We start from the raw sequence: 14,125 nt of genomic DNA on the forward strand, positions 1-14,125 counted from the left end.
ACAGCCAAAATCTGCAGGAAGCATGTATTTTAAATGGGTTAAAAAGCTGTTTTTCTTTTTTTCACACACTTTTATTTTCCTGAATCTCACTGTGATCAATGGGGAAAAAAAGTCACTCACTGTCAAAAAAAAGTGCCACTAGAGGGAGACACCACTGATCCACCTAGTGAACGTCTCATAGTTTGACCTCATCCCATGTGTCAAGGTGCAAAAAAGCAGCTCATGTTATTAATTAGCATCTATTACTGAGGTTTTTTTTATGATAATTATTACAACACTGCTTTTGTAAGCACTTTGAAACCAGGCCGGAGGTCAAACCAAGGCGTCAAATCAGGAGTTAGTGTCGCTTCGTTTTGCAAATGCATTGACAAGCTTTGGTTTAAAAAAAGAAAAACTAAAGATGATGAAACTGCTCATAAATTAGGAAGCTGTGCACTTATTGAACTAATCATTTATGCCAATAACCTCAAGTGGCCTTGTGGTACTAAAAAAAAAAAAAACGTAATGACTGTACTGATGGGATGTTGGTAGTGTTTCCCCTCAGGCTTGAGACTTGGCACTGAATGAAGGTTTTCTATCATTTCTGACATATGAAGCATCACGTTATGTGTTTGACTCATCTAATTCTATCATTTTCAGCTTTTTTAGTTTTCAGTTTTGTCTCAGAATCTGCACCTCAGTGTTGAACACTGCTGCAGCTTTAAGGCATTTATTAAATAATCCACAACACAAACTGAGATTTAACCAGGCACTTTGTAAGGATTCTTTTTTATTATTATTTTAGCATCTTCACTGTACAGAAGGAATGTCAAATGAACAATATCAACAATTTGGTGCCTTTTTTAAAATCACAGTAACATCACATAGCAGTAACATAACATAACACATCAGCCTTTTTTTTTTTTTTACTTTTCGTTCAGTCGATGCTTCAACAACAGAAGAGATTATTTACACACACACAAACTAAGTTTTTTTTTTCCCTTTATTGTAGTTTTTGAATGTATTTTGTCTATAAATTCACCATCAAACTTGTTAATTTAAGAATCATCCTGACTGACCAACGGTTTTTATCAACTCTTAACCAGTGTCTTAATGTCTAATAAAAATATATGATACATCCTGTACATTATTAGTTGTTTTTTTTTTACTTTAATTCTGACACCGGCAGATAAATCTTTATTATAATGGGATTTTTTTTGATGATATGATGCTGAGTCATAGCTCACATACTTTCCATTGGATCCTGAGGGGGATGCAGTGGTGGGTGTGTGTGTGTGTGTGTGTGTGTCGGGGGGGTTGATGTCATACACAATGGCACCGTGTGACTTGAGCCTATGTCTCATGTGTGACTCACCGTCACAAACGACCGTAACTGAACTCCTGCAGAGTTTAAACCGACTCCTGGAGGTCGAGTTAAACTCCACGTCGTGGTCGTTACCGTAACAGAGCGTCACAGGGGGAAAAAAAATCAGCTTTTTCTCAAACAATGATGAGAAATAAACCGCAGACTCAAAGCCGTGGTAACTGTTCATGATGAAACGATGAAATAAAACTTTTATCTGACCGCTTTTTCCACAAATGAACCCCCTAAAAAAACCACAATCTATGAAATTAAATAATCCTTGAATCAATACAGCCATGGTGGATTGGACACAAGAGGGTAATTAGAGCCAGTTGTTGGGAGATGTGGAGATGTGTGTGTTGTCCTCGGGGCAAAACACAATGCTAAGGAGGAGAGATGGAGCGGCTCACATGATTGTGCTGTGACTGTCTTCTGAGGCGGTGGGTGTGTGAATATGTCTGTTTTTTTTTTTTTTCGTTGAGTGGATGAGAGCAGCGAGCGTCTTCACTGCCCTCATTGTCCTTCATGTGAGGCTGATGAGAGGCACCAGTCCTTGGGGCTGCCACAAGCCTGAGCGTCTCTCCACCCAGACAGGGTGATGATCCTGAGGACAGAGCTCTACTGGACAAGGAGCGGCGGCGGGGCTCCCGGAAAATGGGAAGCTGAGGATTAGGTAGAGTGTGGATGGATTTATTTTGTGTTAATTCCTGAAGTTTAGATTTGCAACCACATGAATGTTGTCTTAACTTCTTCTTTTCTTCTTTAAATCCAGGCTGTGAATAAGGTCCGCTTTCTCTTCAGAGCTGCATTTCTTCAGGGACAAAGGCATTGTGGATCTAAGGCGAACCAGCCAAGTGCATGTACACAGACACACAACACACACACAGACACACCAGGCCAGACTCAGACTCAGCACCTCACTACTGCCTCAAAGTGAAGCTCCACTTCCCTCTGGATTTACCTGGTAACTGTGCACACCTGCTGCTGCACGGTGACTCCGTCCTGTACCGATGGGTGCGGCCTTCAGGAAGTTCTGCTGCTGCTGCTGCGCCACTGCTGACACTGACGACGACGATGAGAAGCAGCCATTAGTACCGTAAGAGAGTTTTCACTTCCTCATTAATCAATCAATCAGGCTTTATTTGTATAGCACTTTTCATGCCCATGTATCATGACGAAGCTCAAAGTGCTTCACATGATAAAAACAAGGAACATAAAGGAACACATATTGGGACGGAGACACACATACATTCACATACACATACGCATTCACACAATAATTTTAGAACATTGGATTGTAGAGACATCGAGGAAACATGCGCTATCTAATATCTAAAATGAAGTAAAATAGATAAAATGAGAAGATGAGAAAGACACTGGATAAAATGAAGTAAAATAGACAGTTGTAGTAGGATAAAATAGAATAAAAATGGATGAATTCAAATAGAATAAAAAAAGATAATAATAAATAAATAAAATTAAATGTTTTATAATGATAAAAATAATAAGAATCAGTTAAAAGCAAGCCTAAAAAGGTAGGTCTTCAGTTTGCTTTTAAAAATTTCCAGATTCTCTGCTCTCCTCAGGTCTTCAGGCGGTCTGTTCCATAGGCGTGGGCCGTAATAATAAAATGAGGCCTCACCATATGTTTTGTGTAGTTGTGTAGTTGTTTTAAAGCAGATAACAGCGGCACGGCCGTTTCGGCTAATGCTGTGTTCAAGGCAGGCTTTTGAAACCGTAAGTTACAGCTTCAAGTCACAACTACGACTTGGTAGCGTTCCAGGTAACCCGTAGCTCGTGTTTTTACCGTCCTGTTGTCTGTGAAAGTTCCCTATAACGGCCACTCGTAACTTCCGACCCGTGAACTCGTACCAGATCGAACTGGTATGACTTCACAGGAAGGAAAAACACAAAGTACGAGTTTCCTTGAACGCACCATGAGTTAGCAGCCCCCGCCCTTGTCAGGCATCAATTGGTCCTCGTGCTACGTCACCACATTCACGCGCATCCCTTGGCTGCACACACAGCCCTTCATGCCGTTCTCTCCCCTCATTGGATAACACTTGTATCCCACAAGGAAAATTTTCTCCTCGGGTTACAGCAGAGCAGAGTGACGGAGAGACTCGTGTTTAGGCTGAAATACTTCATGTAAGTGATTGCTGACGGAAAATAGGACTATTTAGGACTTATATTAACAAAAACATTCCACTGATATCTGCTTTAATGTGTAGTAGTAATTGTGTGTGTCTGTCTGTCTGTGTGTGTGTGTGTGTGTGTGTGTGTGTGTGTGTGTGTGTTGGCCTGGACATACAGTCAAGATCCACTGGAGTATTTCAACCGTGAAGTCCAGAAGCGTCGTGACGAGGAGACCAACCTGTGGAGCACGCCAGGAGACCCCAGCCACTCGGAGAGGGATGACGACCGGACCCTGTACACGCTGCTGCAGGCCCGGACCAAGACCCGCATGGGCTCCACGGTGCATTAATACACACATGTCACTCAGTTATATTAAAGCAGAAGTAAGCAGAATATTTGTGTTAATATAAGTCTTAAATAGTTATATCTTCCGACAGCAATCACTTACATAGAGTGTTTGGTCTGAAACAGGGGTCTGTCAGTCCCTCTGCTCTGCTGTAAGCCGAGGAGAAAACTTTCCTTGTATCCTACAACCTTTATCCAATGAGGAGAGAGAACGGCATAAAGGGGCGGTCCTCTCTGTGTGTGCAGCCAAGGGATGCGCGTGAATGTGGTGACGTAGGGACGAGGGCGGGGACTGCTAACTCCATCGGCTGACAAGAAGTTAGCCAAAACCACCGGATCGCTTACTTCTGCTTTAAAGGGTTTAAAAACAGAAACCAATAACGAACCAGAGTTCCAGGTGGTGCAGAAATGATTATTATCAGTTATTTAGAGCAGTTATGAGTCAACAGGAAGAGAAGAAATAGAAGAAGGAGACAAGAAGAAGCTGGAGGAGAGTGAAAGTTTTGTGCTTTTCTTCTTTAGGGATACCGGCGTCTCAGTGTGGACATCGAGGCCATGAGAGACACGCGCCGAGAGGTCAGGGACAAGTGGAAGACGATCCTGGAGAACCTGGGTAAGGCTGGACACGTGAGGTGAGGTGAGGTGAGGAGGGGCAGATGTTTTACCCAGGGTTCCTACACAAGTATGGGAAGTATGGAAAAGTAGGCTATAGATTTTGATTTTACACATTTCCAGGTCTGGAAAAGTATGGAAAATGTAAACTATTGCAAGCTTGTGTGTTTTTTTTATTTCTCGATGTGGCCCTAATCCCCTGTCGTAGTATGGAAATATATTTATCTTAACACTTATCGGGGTTTAGTCTTATGTGAAGTTATCTGGGTTTATTATTTTGTATATGCGCTATTAACTACAATCTCCTGGAAATTATTTGGTGACATAATGGCATACAAATTCAGAATAATCAAAACTAATGATTAATTGCATAATTTATTTACATGATACAGATCTAATCACTCAAATGTCACAAATTTTTTCAATTTTTTTAACCGAGAAGTCTGGAAATTACTAGGGTCTGGAAAAAGTATGGAATTTTGAAATTTCAAATGTGTAGGAACCCTGTTTTTACCAGATGAGATGGATGATGGAGAGGTTTTTGTTTTGTTTCCTCCTCCTCCTCCTCTCAGGTTTTATGGCAGAGGCCGACTCGCTGCTGACGGTGTCCGCCGGCGCCTCACATGACCGCATGCGTAACGCACCGGCAGCACGTGCCCTCCTCAACACGCTCCACACCGAGACGTCCGTCTTCTGCACCAGAGAGCCTCCACCGGAGAGATACCTCTTCATCCTGGTGAGAACACACACACACACACACACACACACACACACACTGACCTTCAACCTTTACACTGACCTGGAGCTCAGGGTTAGAAAAACACCCCTGAGAAATATCGCTCCAGTGGTGCTCGACCTTTTCCACCTCGTGGGCTTCTTTTTAAATGTTGAAAAGAAAAGGCCTCTCAACGACTCGGAGGCCAGACGTCGCCTTCAACAGAGCAAGTTTTATTTTCATGATAACAAGCCACTGATTGTTTTTCTCCTGTTATTTTTACTTTATGGGAAATCCGACTGAGACAGAAAAGTGTACGATGTGGTCCGGTGATTCAGCAGCAGCAGCATGTTCCTGTCTTTGGTTTATCACATCAAGGCCTTTTTCAACACTTAAAGGGATAGTTCAACATTTTGGCGAATTGGCCCATTGCCATAATCCCTATAGTCATAGCAGTAGGTTTGTTACCTTTAATTGTCGGTGCAAGCTATTTTTAGAACGGCGGAGCAGAGACGCAAGCTGCTCACAGCTACGCTATGGAGGCTCATGGGATTTCTTGGTTTCCCTCATCAAACTCATCAAATACACAATCCAACAACTCCAAAACACATGAATGTGCAGGTCACAACTTGTCCACCAGAGCGTTCAATTTAAAGGTCCGGTGTGTAATAATTGGTTTAAGGTTTATTGGCTAAATCTGAATATACTCCCCATGAATATATTTGTATAAGTGTATAATTGCTATAAAATAAAAAAAAGTTGGTTTTCTTAGCCTTATAATTATTCTTTTATATAAACATATAACAAGGGTCTTGCTTTAGAGAGTGTCGCCATCTTGCGCCGCCATGTTTGTACGGCAGCCTGAATGGAAAATCCAGCCAACCAGAGAGCTGCAGCCTCGTATCTGAACGCTAGATGTCACGGGTTTCCCTCTATTTTACACACTGGACCTTTAAACATTAAAAAATTGCTTAGCTGTGTTTTTTTTTAAAAATGTATAATTAACCGTTTCACCACTATAATGCAGTGTTGCAAATGATTTGTGAGCCCCTCTTGCAGTACTTTAACGTCCCACCAGTGGGACCCCAACCCACAGGTTGGGAACCATTCACAAGCTAAACATGCTAACATCACCCAGTCAAAGGCCTCAGCGCTGCTGGCTGCAGCTGCAGAAGGAGCGTCTGTCCTCAAACTAGAGACAAAATCTGTCCTAACAAGTTTACAAAGCTGTTCCGCTACAAATCTGTCTGACAATAACTCATTCATTTATCCCAATGCTTGGATCACAACAGCCTCCTTGTCTTAACTATGACATTAGGGGGCATGAACTCGTCTTCAGAGGCGGCGCAGCAGATCCAAACCCACTGAACTCATGAAAACTGTGTAAATATTCAATTACAAGTACAATTGTCCACTTAAAGTACATAAATATTGTAGCTAAGTTGACGGTTCTGTGGTTGAAATGTTCCTTTGGCTTCTTCAGTATTATATGTTTCATTATAGTTTAGTTTATAGTGGGTTTATTATACAATAGGTTTCTGTGGTGTTTCTCAAACTGGGGGTTTGGCCCCTGTGACAGGTCATGAGGCTTGAGAAGATAGATTTCTGCTGCTCAGAGCTGTTTTGATTTTAAATTTTTGCAGTTTTAACTCCTTAATAACTGGATTAACTTCATCTAGAAGGCAAAAGGTTTGGTTTAGGTGGACTGCATCATGGAGACACAGCTTTTTTTTCTGCTTTTACAAGTGCAGGAGTGAACTCTGACCCTTTACCACCGATATTCTGACAATAATCCCAATATAATTTCCCTCTTCATCTCTTCTCAGGATCGTCTCCTGTATCTAGACATAGCTGAAGATTTCCTAGCGAAGGCGAGGCGCTTCTACCCGCCCAGAGATGATTCAGACGAGGAGGGGCCGGTGGGCCTGAACATCAACCTGCCGCTGCTGCTGGCCCGGATGGAGGCCGTGAACGGAGGAGGCGAGGAGGAGGAGGAAGACAGCGACAGAGACAACGGAAACTTCAGTGACAGATCCTAACAAGGTCTGTGCAGGTGGCTGTAATGATGACAGACACAAGGCAGGGGGCAGTAGTCATCAACCCTTTGAGACGTGGATGTGAATTGCGTAGCTCCTCTCTTCAAGTAGTAGAAGTTTTAAAGATGAAAGAAATTCTCCTTTTCTCCCCAAACTGCACAGCTTGAGTCTTAATCTTTGTCCTCTGGTCAAAATCTAAAAGGGTTTAGCAGATTTTCAGGTGAATATTTCAAAGGTTTGTGTCTGTATTTTTTGTTTTTTTGTTTTTTGTTTCTTGTTTTATCAAGTTCCTAGCCTGTTTGTTGTTCAGCTGTTGTGAACCTCCAGGGTAGCGATGTTCCTTTGAGCAGACCCTCTTTATATTTTGTCCTATGATTATCAGCACTCATTTCATCCAATCACATGATTAGTAACTACCCAGACAAAAATAGCCCAGTATTAGTAGGACTCCTTAACTAATTCAAGTCTGCAGCGTTTGGCTTCAACATCTTTTTTTTTTTTTTGGTGGAAAAACAGCAGATGGAGAAACTTGTGTAGTAAAGTGCTGAATGTCGAACTTTTCAAATGATTGTGTGTGTGACTTTCAGATGATGTGTGAGGGTGTGTTTTTGTTTCCCCTCCAGCAATTATACTGAAAATGTGAAAGGATTTCTAAACTCGTGGCAAGTTTGTGTATGTGTCATGGTGCACAGTTCACGGTTTTCAATAAAGTTGCAGCCCTGAAGCCTGATGTGTGTGTGTGTGTGTGTGTGTGTGTGTGTGTGTGTGTGTGTGTGTGTGTGTGTGTTACAGTGTCACAAGTTGGTATGATGTTTTCTTTTACAGCTGAAAGTGACATGAGGCGCCACAATTACACAGAATAACAGAAGAATGAGCGTCTTAAAATAAACTTGAAGACAAGACGGTCGAGTGGATACAGCAGCAGCAGCAGCAGCAGCAGCAGCTGATCCACGGAAAGTGTAACAGCAGAGCAACATTCCTGCAAAGTACAAGACATTAAGTGTCTTCTTCATTCTGGTCCCGTGCCCTCACGTGGCCGGCCGCCTGTGTCCTACCCCTACCCGTGGCTGGATCACAATCTGATCCACAGACGTGACATAAATCCTGTCCCGGTGCAGGACGTCCAGCATCTGACCGTCCCGCCGGGACCGAGAGCAGACGCTGTGGGTTTCAAGAGGTGATGATGATGATGATGTTCAGCTGGTGGTCAGTTGGATGGGAGGAGCTGCTGGTGGTGCTGGTGGTGGTTGTGTTGTTATTTTGTTGTTGTTATGTAACAGAGACAGACACTCTGGCGTGGCGAGGCACATGTTCGAGCACGGCACCAGCCTGTTGGCGCTCTCTGGCGTGCAGACACAATGCCAGTGCAACCGCTCGGCGGGGCAAAGCATGAAACACTACACTGAAAAGCTGCTGGGTTTAAAAACTATTGGGCAGAACATGCACTGCGGTGTTTTAACATTTTAATCCTGGGTATTGGTTTGTGCATTTGACCCGGCCTGCTGAGTGACATACGACTGTATTACTCATGGTGGATTATTTTCTGTCTTGCTGCCTTGATACTTTTATATTTAGTAATAATAACAACAACAACAGTGGTTTATATTACAGAGCAGTGGCCGTTGTACACTTTTAATATATTATAGTCTAATCACACACAGGACATGTTAAATGTGCATGTTTGAATGACATTTCATTATTTTCCATACAAAATTAGTCTCTGCAGAGACATTTAGGCCTACTAATTATTTAGATTTATGAATACAAATTTACCTTCTAAATCTAGTCTTGTTCTAAATAAGTGAAGTTAAAGTTAATATTATGATTATGTTAGAGGCTGACTGCACAGTCAGCAGCCAACTGTAACGTCCTTAAGATATTTAAGAGCCAATGCTAACTAGCCTAACCTTCCAATGATTCATGTTGCATTTTAGCTACATGCTAACCTTGTTTAAAAAAACAACTTTAAACAGCTAATACTGGCCTTATTATTTTTGCTTATTTTAGATGACAGTGCATTTAGCTTCATGCTAATCATGTATTCTGTACATTAATGCTAATTGTAGTTTTATTTATGTTACCAGTAGATTTAAATAAAACCAAAGCTAGCAGTTAATGCTTTTGTCACATTTTTTCCTTAAAGGGAAACAACAAAAAACATCAACTGCAGTTTTTTTTTTAAAGGGGAACTATGCAAGCCTGGTTTCTTTTCCTCTGTTTTGCTAACCATCCATGTGCATTTTTTTTTCAACGAAGTCAGCAAGAAATCAATCCATAGAGCAGTGAATAACTTTATATATCACACACAATGTTACAATGTGTATATTTGTGTAGTCTTATCTGTCATAAACAAGAGATTACGGGTTACGGGAAAGACGAGAGCTGGGACGCCGGGTCGGAGGCTCTGATTTTACAAGGTTGGTTTTCAGCCAATTAAGAGACGCTAGGTGGAAGGCAGAGAGCCTCCATTCTCCCTGGAACTAGTTACAAGTCAGTTATTTAACCATCACAATTACTCTGAAGCTGGTTCATTAAGGTAAAAAACATAGCATAATTAAGGGAAAAGTGCTGCGTAGTTCCTCTTTAACACAATCTGTAGCTACAGGCCAAATGTACCTGTTAATTTAATTATAGGCTACCCAACAGGGAATTCACTTTCAATTAGCTACATTTAGAAACCAATGTGACATAGTCCACCTAATAGACAGTAGTTTGAATATTACCTCCATAAAATGCTGCCCACACAATACAGTTTGACAGTGGCCAAGTGGGAAAATGAATAAACAGATTATGAACAAGCTTTGACTACAGAGACAACCCAGCACTTTTTTTATTATTTTTTTCATCAGTGTCAAGTCAAACTGAACATTTTGTGTCCACACATGATTCAACAGAAAGTTAGCTTTCCTTCAGCTTCTTCTTGGTGCGAAGCAAGCACTTTGTGTCAGGTTGACCTGTGTGGGAGGCTCCTCTGTCCTCCCAGATTCACTCAACTGTCACAAAAAAAAGAAAGAAGAAAAGAAAAGTTGAACTTGCATTCAGCCAACTTGCACTCACAATATTTTGCTTTATTTACCATCTCCTGACAGGCCTGGGCTTTATCCTGCCATCGCCCTTCTCCTCCTTCTCCTGCCTCTCCCTCCCACTCCACGTCTCTTTCTCGGTGACAGCTCATTTAAATGTCACTTCCCGGCAGCTGTAGCCGTGTTGTTATGCAACACAAAGTTCTTCCCGGACGGGCCGAGTCTGGTGCTGGTGGAGGGATGAGGAGGACACAGGGGTTGATGATCAACCCTCCACATCTCTGGCTTCATTAAAGGGATAGATCAACATTTGGGCAAATTGGCCCATTGCCATAACCCCTATAGTCATAGCAGTAGGTTTGTTACCTTTAATTGTCGATGCAAGCTATTTTTAGAACGGTGGAGCTGCTCAGAGCTACGCTACGGAGGCTCATGGGATTTATTGGTTTCCCTCATCAAACTTTATTTATTTATTTATTTGTTTATTTCGGGCATGTCAAATTAGATCATCATCACCACACATCATCTTAGTTCAAATAATACAATACACATGGCCGAAAGGGAAAGCGGGAGAAGCAAAAGCTTATCTAGTTCCGCCCCCGTCATCAAATACACAATCCAACAACTCCAAAACGCTCTGGTGGACAAGTTGTGACCTGCACATTCACCACGCTATGAGATAATAACAGAACGTTACCAGACAGAGTTGTTTGAGAGGTAAATGCAGAGACTCCTTGCTGAAAACCTGCCCCCAACAGGAACACGCATCAGCGGTTTTGCATGAATTTACCTCTAAAACAACTCTGTCTGGTAAGGTTCTGTTATTATCTCATAGCGTGGTGAATGTGCAGGTCACAACTTGTCCACCAGAGCGTTTTGGAGTTGTTGGATTGTGTATTTGATGAGTTTGATGAGGGAAACCAAGAAATCCTATTAGCCTCCGTAGTGTAGCTCTGAGCAGCTCACGGCTCTGCTCCGCCGTTCTAAAAATAGCTTGCACCGACAATTAAAGGTAACGAACCTACTGCTATGACTATAGGGGTTATGGCAATGGGCCAATTTGCCAAAATGTTGAGCTATCCCTTTAACATAGCATGAGTCACCTCGCCCCCCAATAAACCAGCTAAGAGCCAGCTGATCTCCTCTCACAGCTGTGGCAGGTGAGTAAGCAAACAATCACAAACCCAGATTAAAGCGTCGGCCTGTGCACATGGTTAAAAAGCTGATTGCTGCAGTGTCAAGTTGAATCTAAAAAGATATGATCTCAATGGTGTGGGACCTTGCATAGTGACTTATTAGGTTTCTGAACTGGCATCTCATGGTTGCCATGGTGTCATCATAACACGACTGAACGCACGACCCCAGGGATGCCAACGGGGAACCAGCTCTCTTATCTCTCTCTCTCTCTGATACTGAACAATATTTTTTGCACATGCAGCGCCACTCTGCTGAGAAATGTCAACGAGGAAATTAAAATATTGTCGCACCTGACAAGCAAAAAGGAAAACAGCACTTAAACTGTTGCACAATGTGTTTGGGACGGGAGCAATTAGTGAGAGGGAACACTTTAATTTTCCATTTAATGGACAATGTAACTGTTATTAAACGATTTGTAAATGTAATTGCATGCAGATGTAAATGTCTGGTAATCTAAATGTCGACAATTACAACTCCTGCCCCGGCCTTATGCAGATGTAATATTATGCACATATATTAAAGATGAAATACATCTACAAGGCTACATAAAAATAAACATGTATGTAAAAAAGGATGTATGAAACCTTTTAGGAATTGCAAAAAAAAGTATGTATCATCCATAAATATATAGTATCCATCCTACAGTCTGTCAATATATGCTAGTAGTTTCCAATTAGGATAGAAATAATGAAAAATGAATGAAAAAACATGTATGTTGTTTTAATAACTTGCATGAATAGACAGTTTTTCTATACAAAATACATTGTGTCAGTATTGCAAGCATATTGATATTTAGAATTTAGAAATTAAGACATTTTATTCATATAGCACATTTAGGCAACTCAATGTGCTTCACAGCCAAAATATACCGATGAAAATAACAAAACAAATACTGTGAAGGAATAAATCATGTAGATATTTTGATAAATGTATTAATTTTACTGTGGTCATATTATATAGGTTGTAAACAAACACATATCTTCATCTGCCAATATGATGTATAATACAGTATCCCCTGATGGGTCAACATCATAACTTTATTTCAGGACAAACAGTAACCTACATGTTGTATTTCTGTAAGGCCAAAATGAACAATAATATAATAAATCGATTGCTATTATGGAACCATGATGTCATAATTTGTTGCAGATCTGGCAGATTGCATAATTAAGTCATTACTCCACGTGCCACTAATGCAGAGGACATTTAGACATTTAAAGACGGTGTGTGAGCGACCTGCTTCTTGTCACTGAGGAAGTGATTCCGATACATCTGATACAAGATATCGGATGAAACCAGCGCCTGATGTGGATGAATGAGTCAGAGACAGGGACCGGTAGTAACATCACACCAACAGGCAACTGTCAGGGCTGAATGTTTGTGTACTTGTGTGTGTGTGTGTGTGTGTGTGTGAGTGTGTGGACTTGAGGCTGTAACCTGAGCTGATTACGGATTGCGTGGTGCTCTGTCACTGCGGTAATGAATCACCAGGGATGCAGCTCTCTCCCCCGCTACTGTGAGTGAGGCAGCAGCAGCAGCAGCAGCAGCAGTGAACTGTAATGGCATCTAATGAGGGGTCTGGATGTTGTGACGAGGCGCAGCTGTCGTATAAACTCCTCATATCAGATCCCGTGTTATGAATAATAAAATAAAATAAAAATTCAAAAGTCTGATGCAGCCGCTCCACAAAGTTCTCTGACTTCTCACCTCCACGCTCCACGTGACGGATGTTGTTGTTCTCAGGCCTGAAGCGGCTGCATCACTGATAACTTTCCACATTAGTGAGCTGAGCTGCCACCTGCTGCTTCATGTACATCAAGACCAAAACCTTATTTAGATTCCTGACCACAGACTGAAGCTGTTGTTGTGTGTTGTCGGCCTGCATGTCCACATACAGTAACAGTGGTGGAAGAGGATTTCTTATTTGTCACACTTAAATGTTTAAGATCATCAAACAAATGTGGATATTAGACAAAGATAACCCAAGTAAATATAAAATGCAGTTTTTAAATGATGATCGTGGTTCGCTGGAGTCCCAAAGCTTAAAGCTGTACAGAAAATAAAATTGAATTTGAGCCCACTGTGGGTCCTAACATTAGTGTAATAACTCATCTATCAGACGATGTAGGCCAAACTTTGTGCAAAATTCTATTTTTGAATAAATCCAGGATGAAAGTGTGGTATTTTTTTTTCGCATTGGATAATGCAGGCGCACAGATTATGCGTCACGCTGCTTACGATTCATCAGCCACTGATATTGGATCCGTCATCCAGCAATCAAACATCTGAGACAACACACACGGAGCTCGGTCTCGCCCCAAACATTGAATATCCCACCCGCTCGATAACAACCAATCAAATTTGTTTTCCTTACTCGTGAAAACTCGACAAACAGGACAAGGGCCATTTCTGTACACTTTTAGGACTGATAGGTGTCTGATAGGTGTCAGACACCTGACTGATAGGTGTCAATGATTTAGTTTTTTCATCTTTTATCCTCAGAATATCCTCATAAGGTAAGGCATACTTTACTTTTTTGAATTTCCTTAGATAGTGGTTTTTGAGATCTCTCAGCCAACTTCACCTCACTCAAACAGGTTCTATTGAAGTGATTTCTTGATCCAACAGGTCTGGCAGTGATCAGGCCTGGGTGTGGATGGTTAAATTCATGTCAGCTTTCAAAAAAGTAGGTTTATCACAGTTAGTTCATGATTGATTT

General features: G+C 41.6%; 1 protein-coding gene across 1 annotated transcript; it reads left to right on the forward strand.

Annotated features, from left to right (window-relative positions):
- Positions 1-1,748: 1,748 nt before the first annotated feature.
- On the forward strand, positions 1,749-7,865 carry LOC146982437 (melanoregulin). Its single transcript, XM_085785367.1, has 6 exons — positions 1,749-2,015; positions 2,115-2,438; positions 3,656-3,818; positions 4,346-4,436; positions 5,008-5,171; positions 6,977-7,865. Exons 2-6 carry the CDS (start codon positions 2,353-2,355, stop codon positions 7,187-7,189), a joined length of 717 nt encoding a protein of 238 aa, XP_085641493.1. The 5' UTR covers positions 1,749-2,015; positions 2,115-2,352; the 3' UTR covers positions 7,190-7,865.
- The last annotated feature ends 6,260 nt before the right edge of the window (positions 7,866-14,125 follow it).

The sequence above is a fragment of the Trachurus japonicus genome, chromosome 8 (genome assembly GCF_045865225.1).
Source record: "Trachurus japonicus isolate A0001 chromosome 8, Traja_1.0".
NCBI lineage: Eukaryota > Metazoa > Chordata > Actinopteri > Carangiformes > Carangidae > Trachurus > Trachurus japonicus.

Bases quoted from the DNA above. Each gene is read 5' to 3' on its own strand.
- LOC146982437 (XM_085785367.1), top strand. From the start codon at position 2,353: ATGGGTGCGGCCTTCAGGAAGTTCTGCTGCTGCTGCTGCGCCACTGCT. The intron at 2,439-3,655 runs GTAAGAGAGTTT...CTGGACATACAG, and splicing joins GAGAAGCAGCCATTAGTACC to TCAAGATCCACTGGAGTATT. The intron at 5,172-6,976 runs GTGAGAACACAC...ATCTCTTCTCAG, and splicing joins AGAGATACCTCTTCATCCTG to GATCGTCTCCTGTATCTAGA.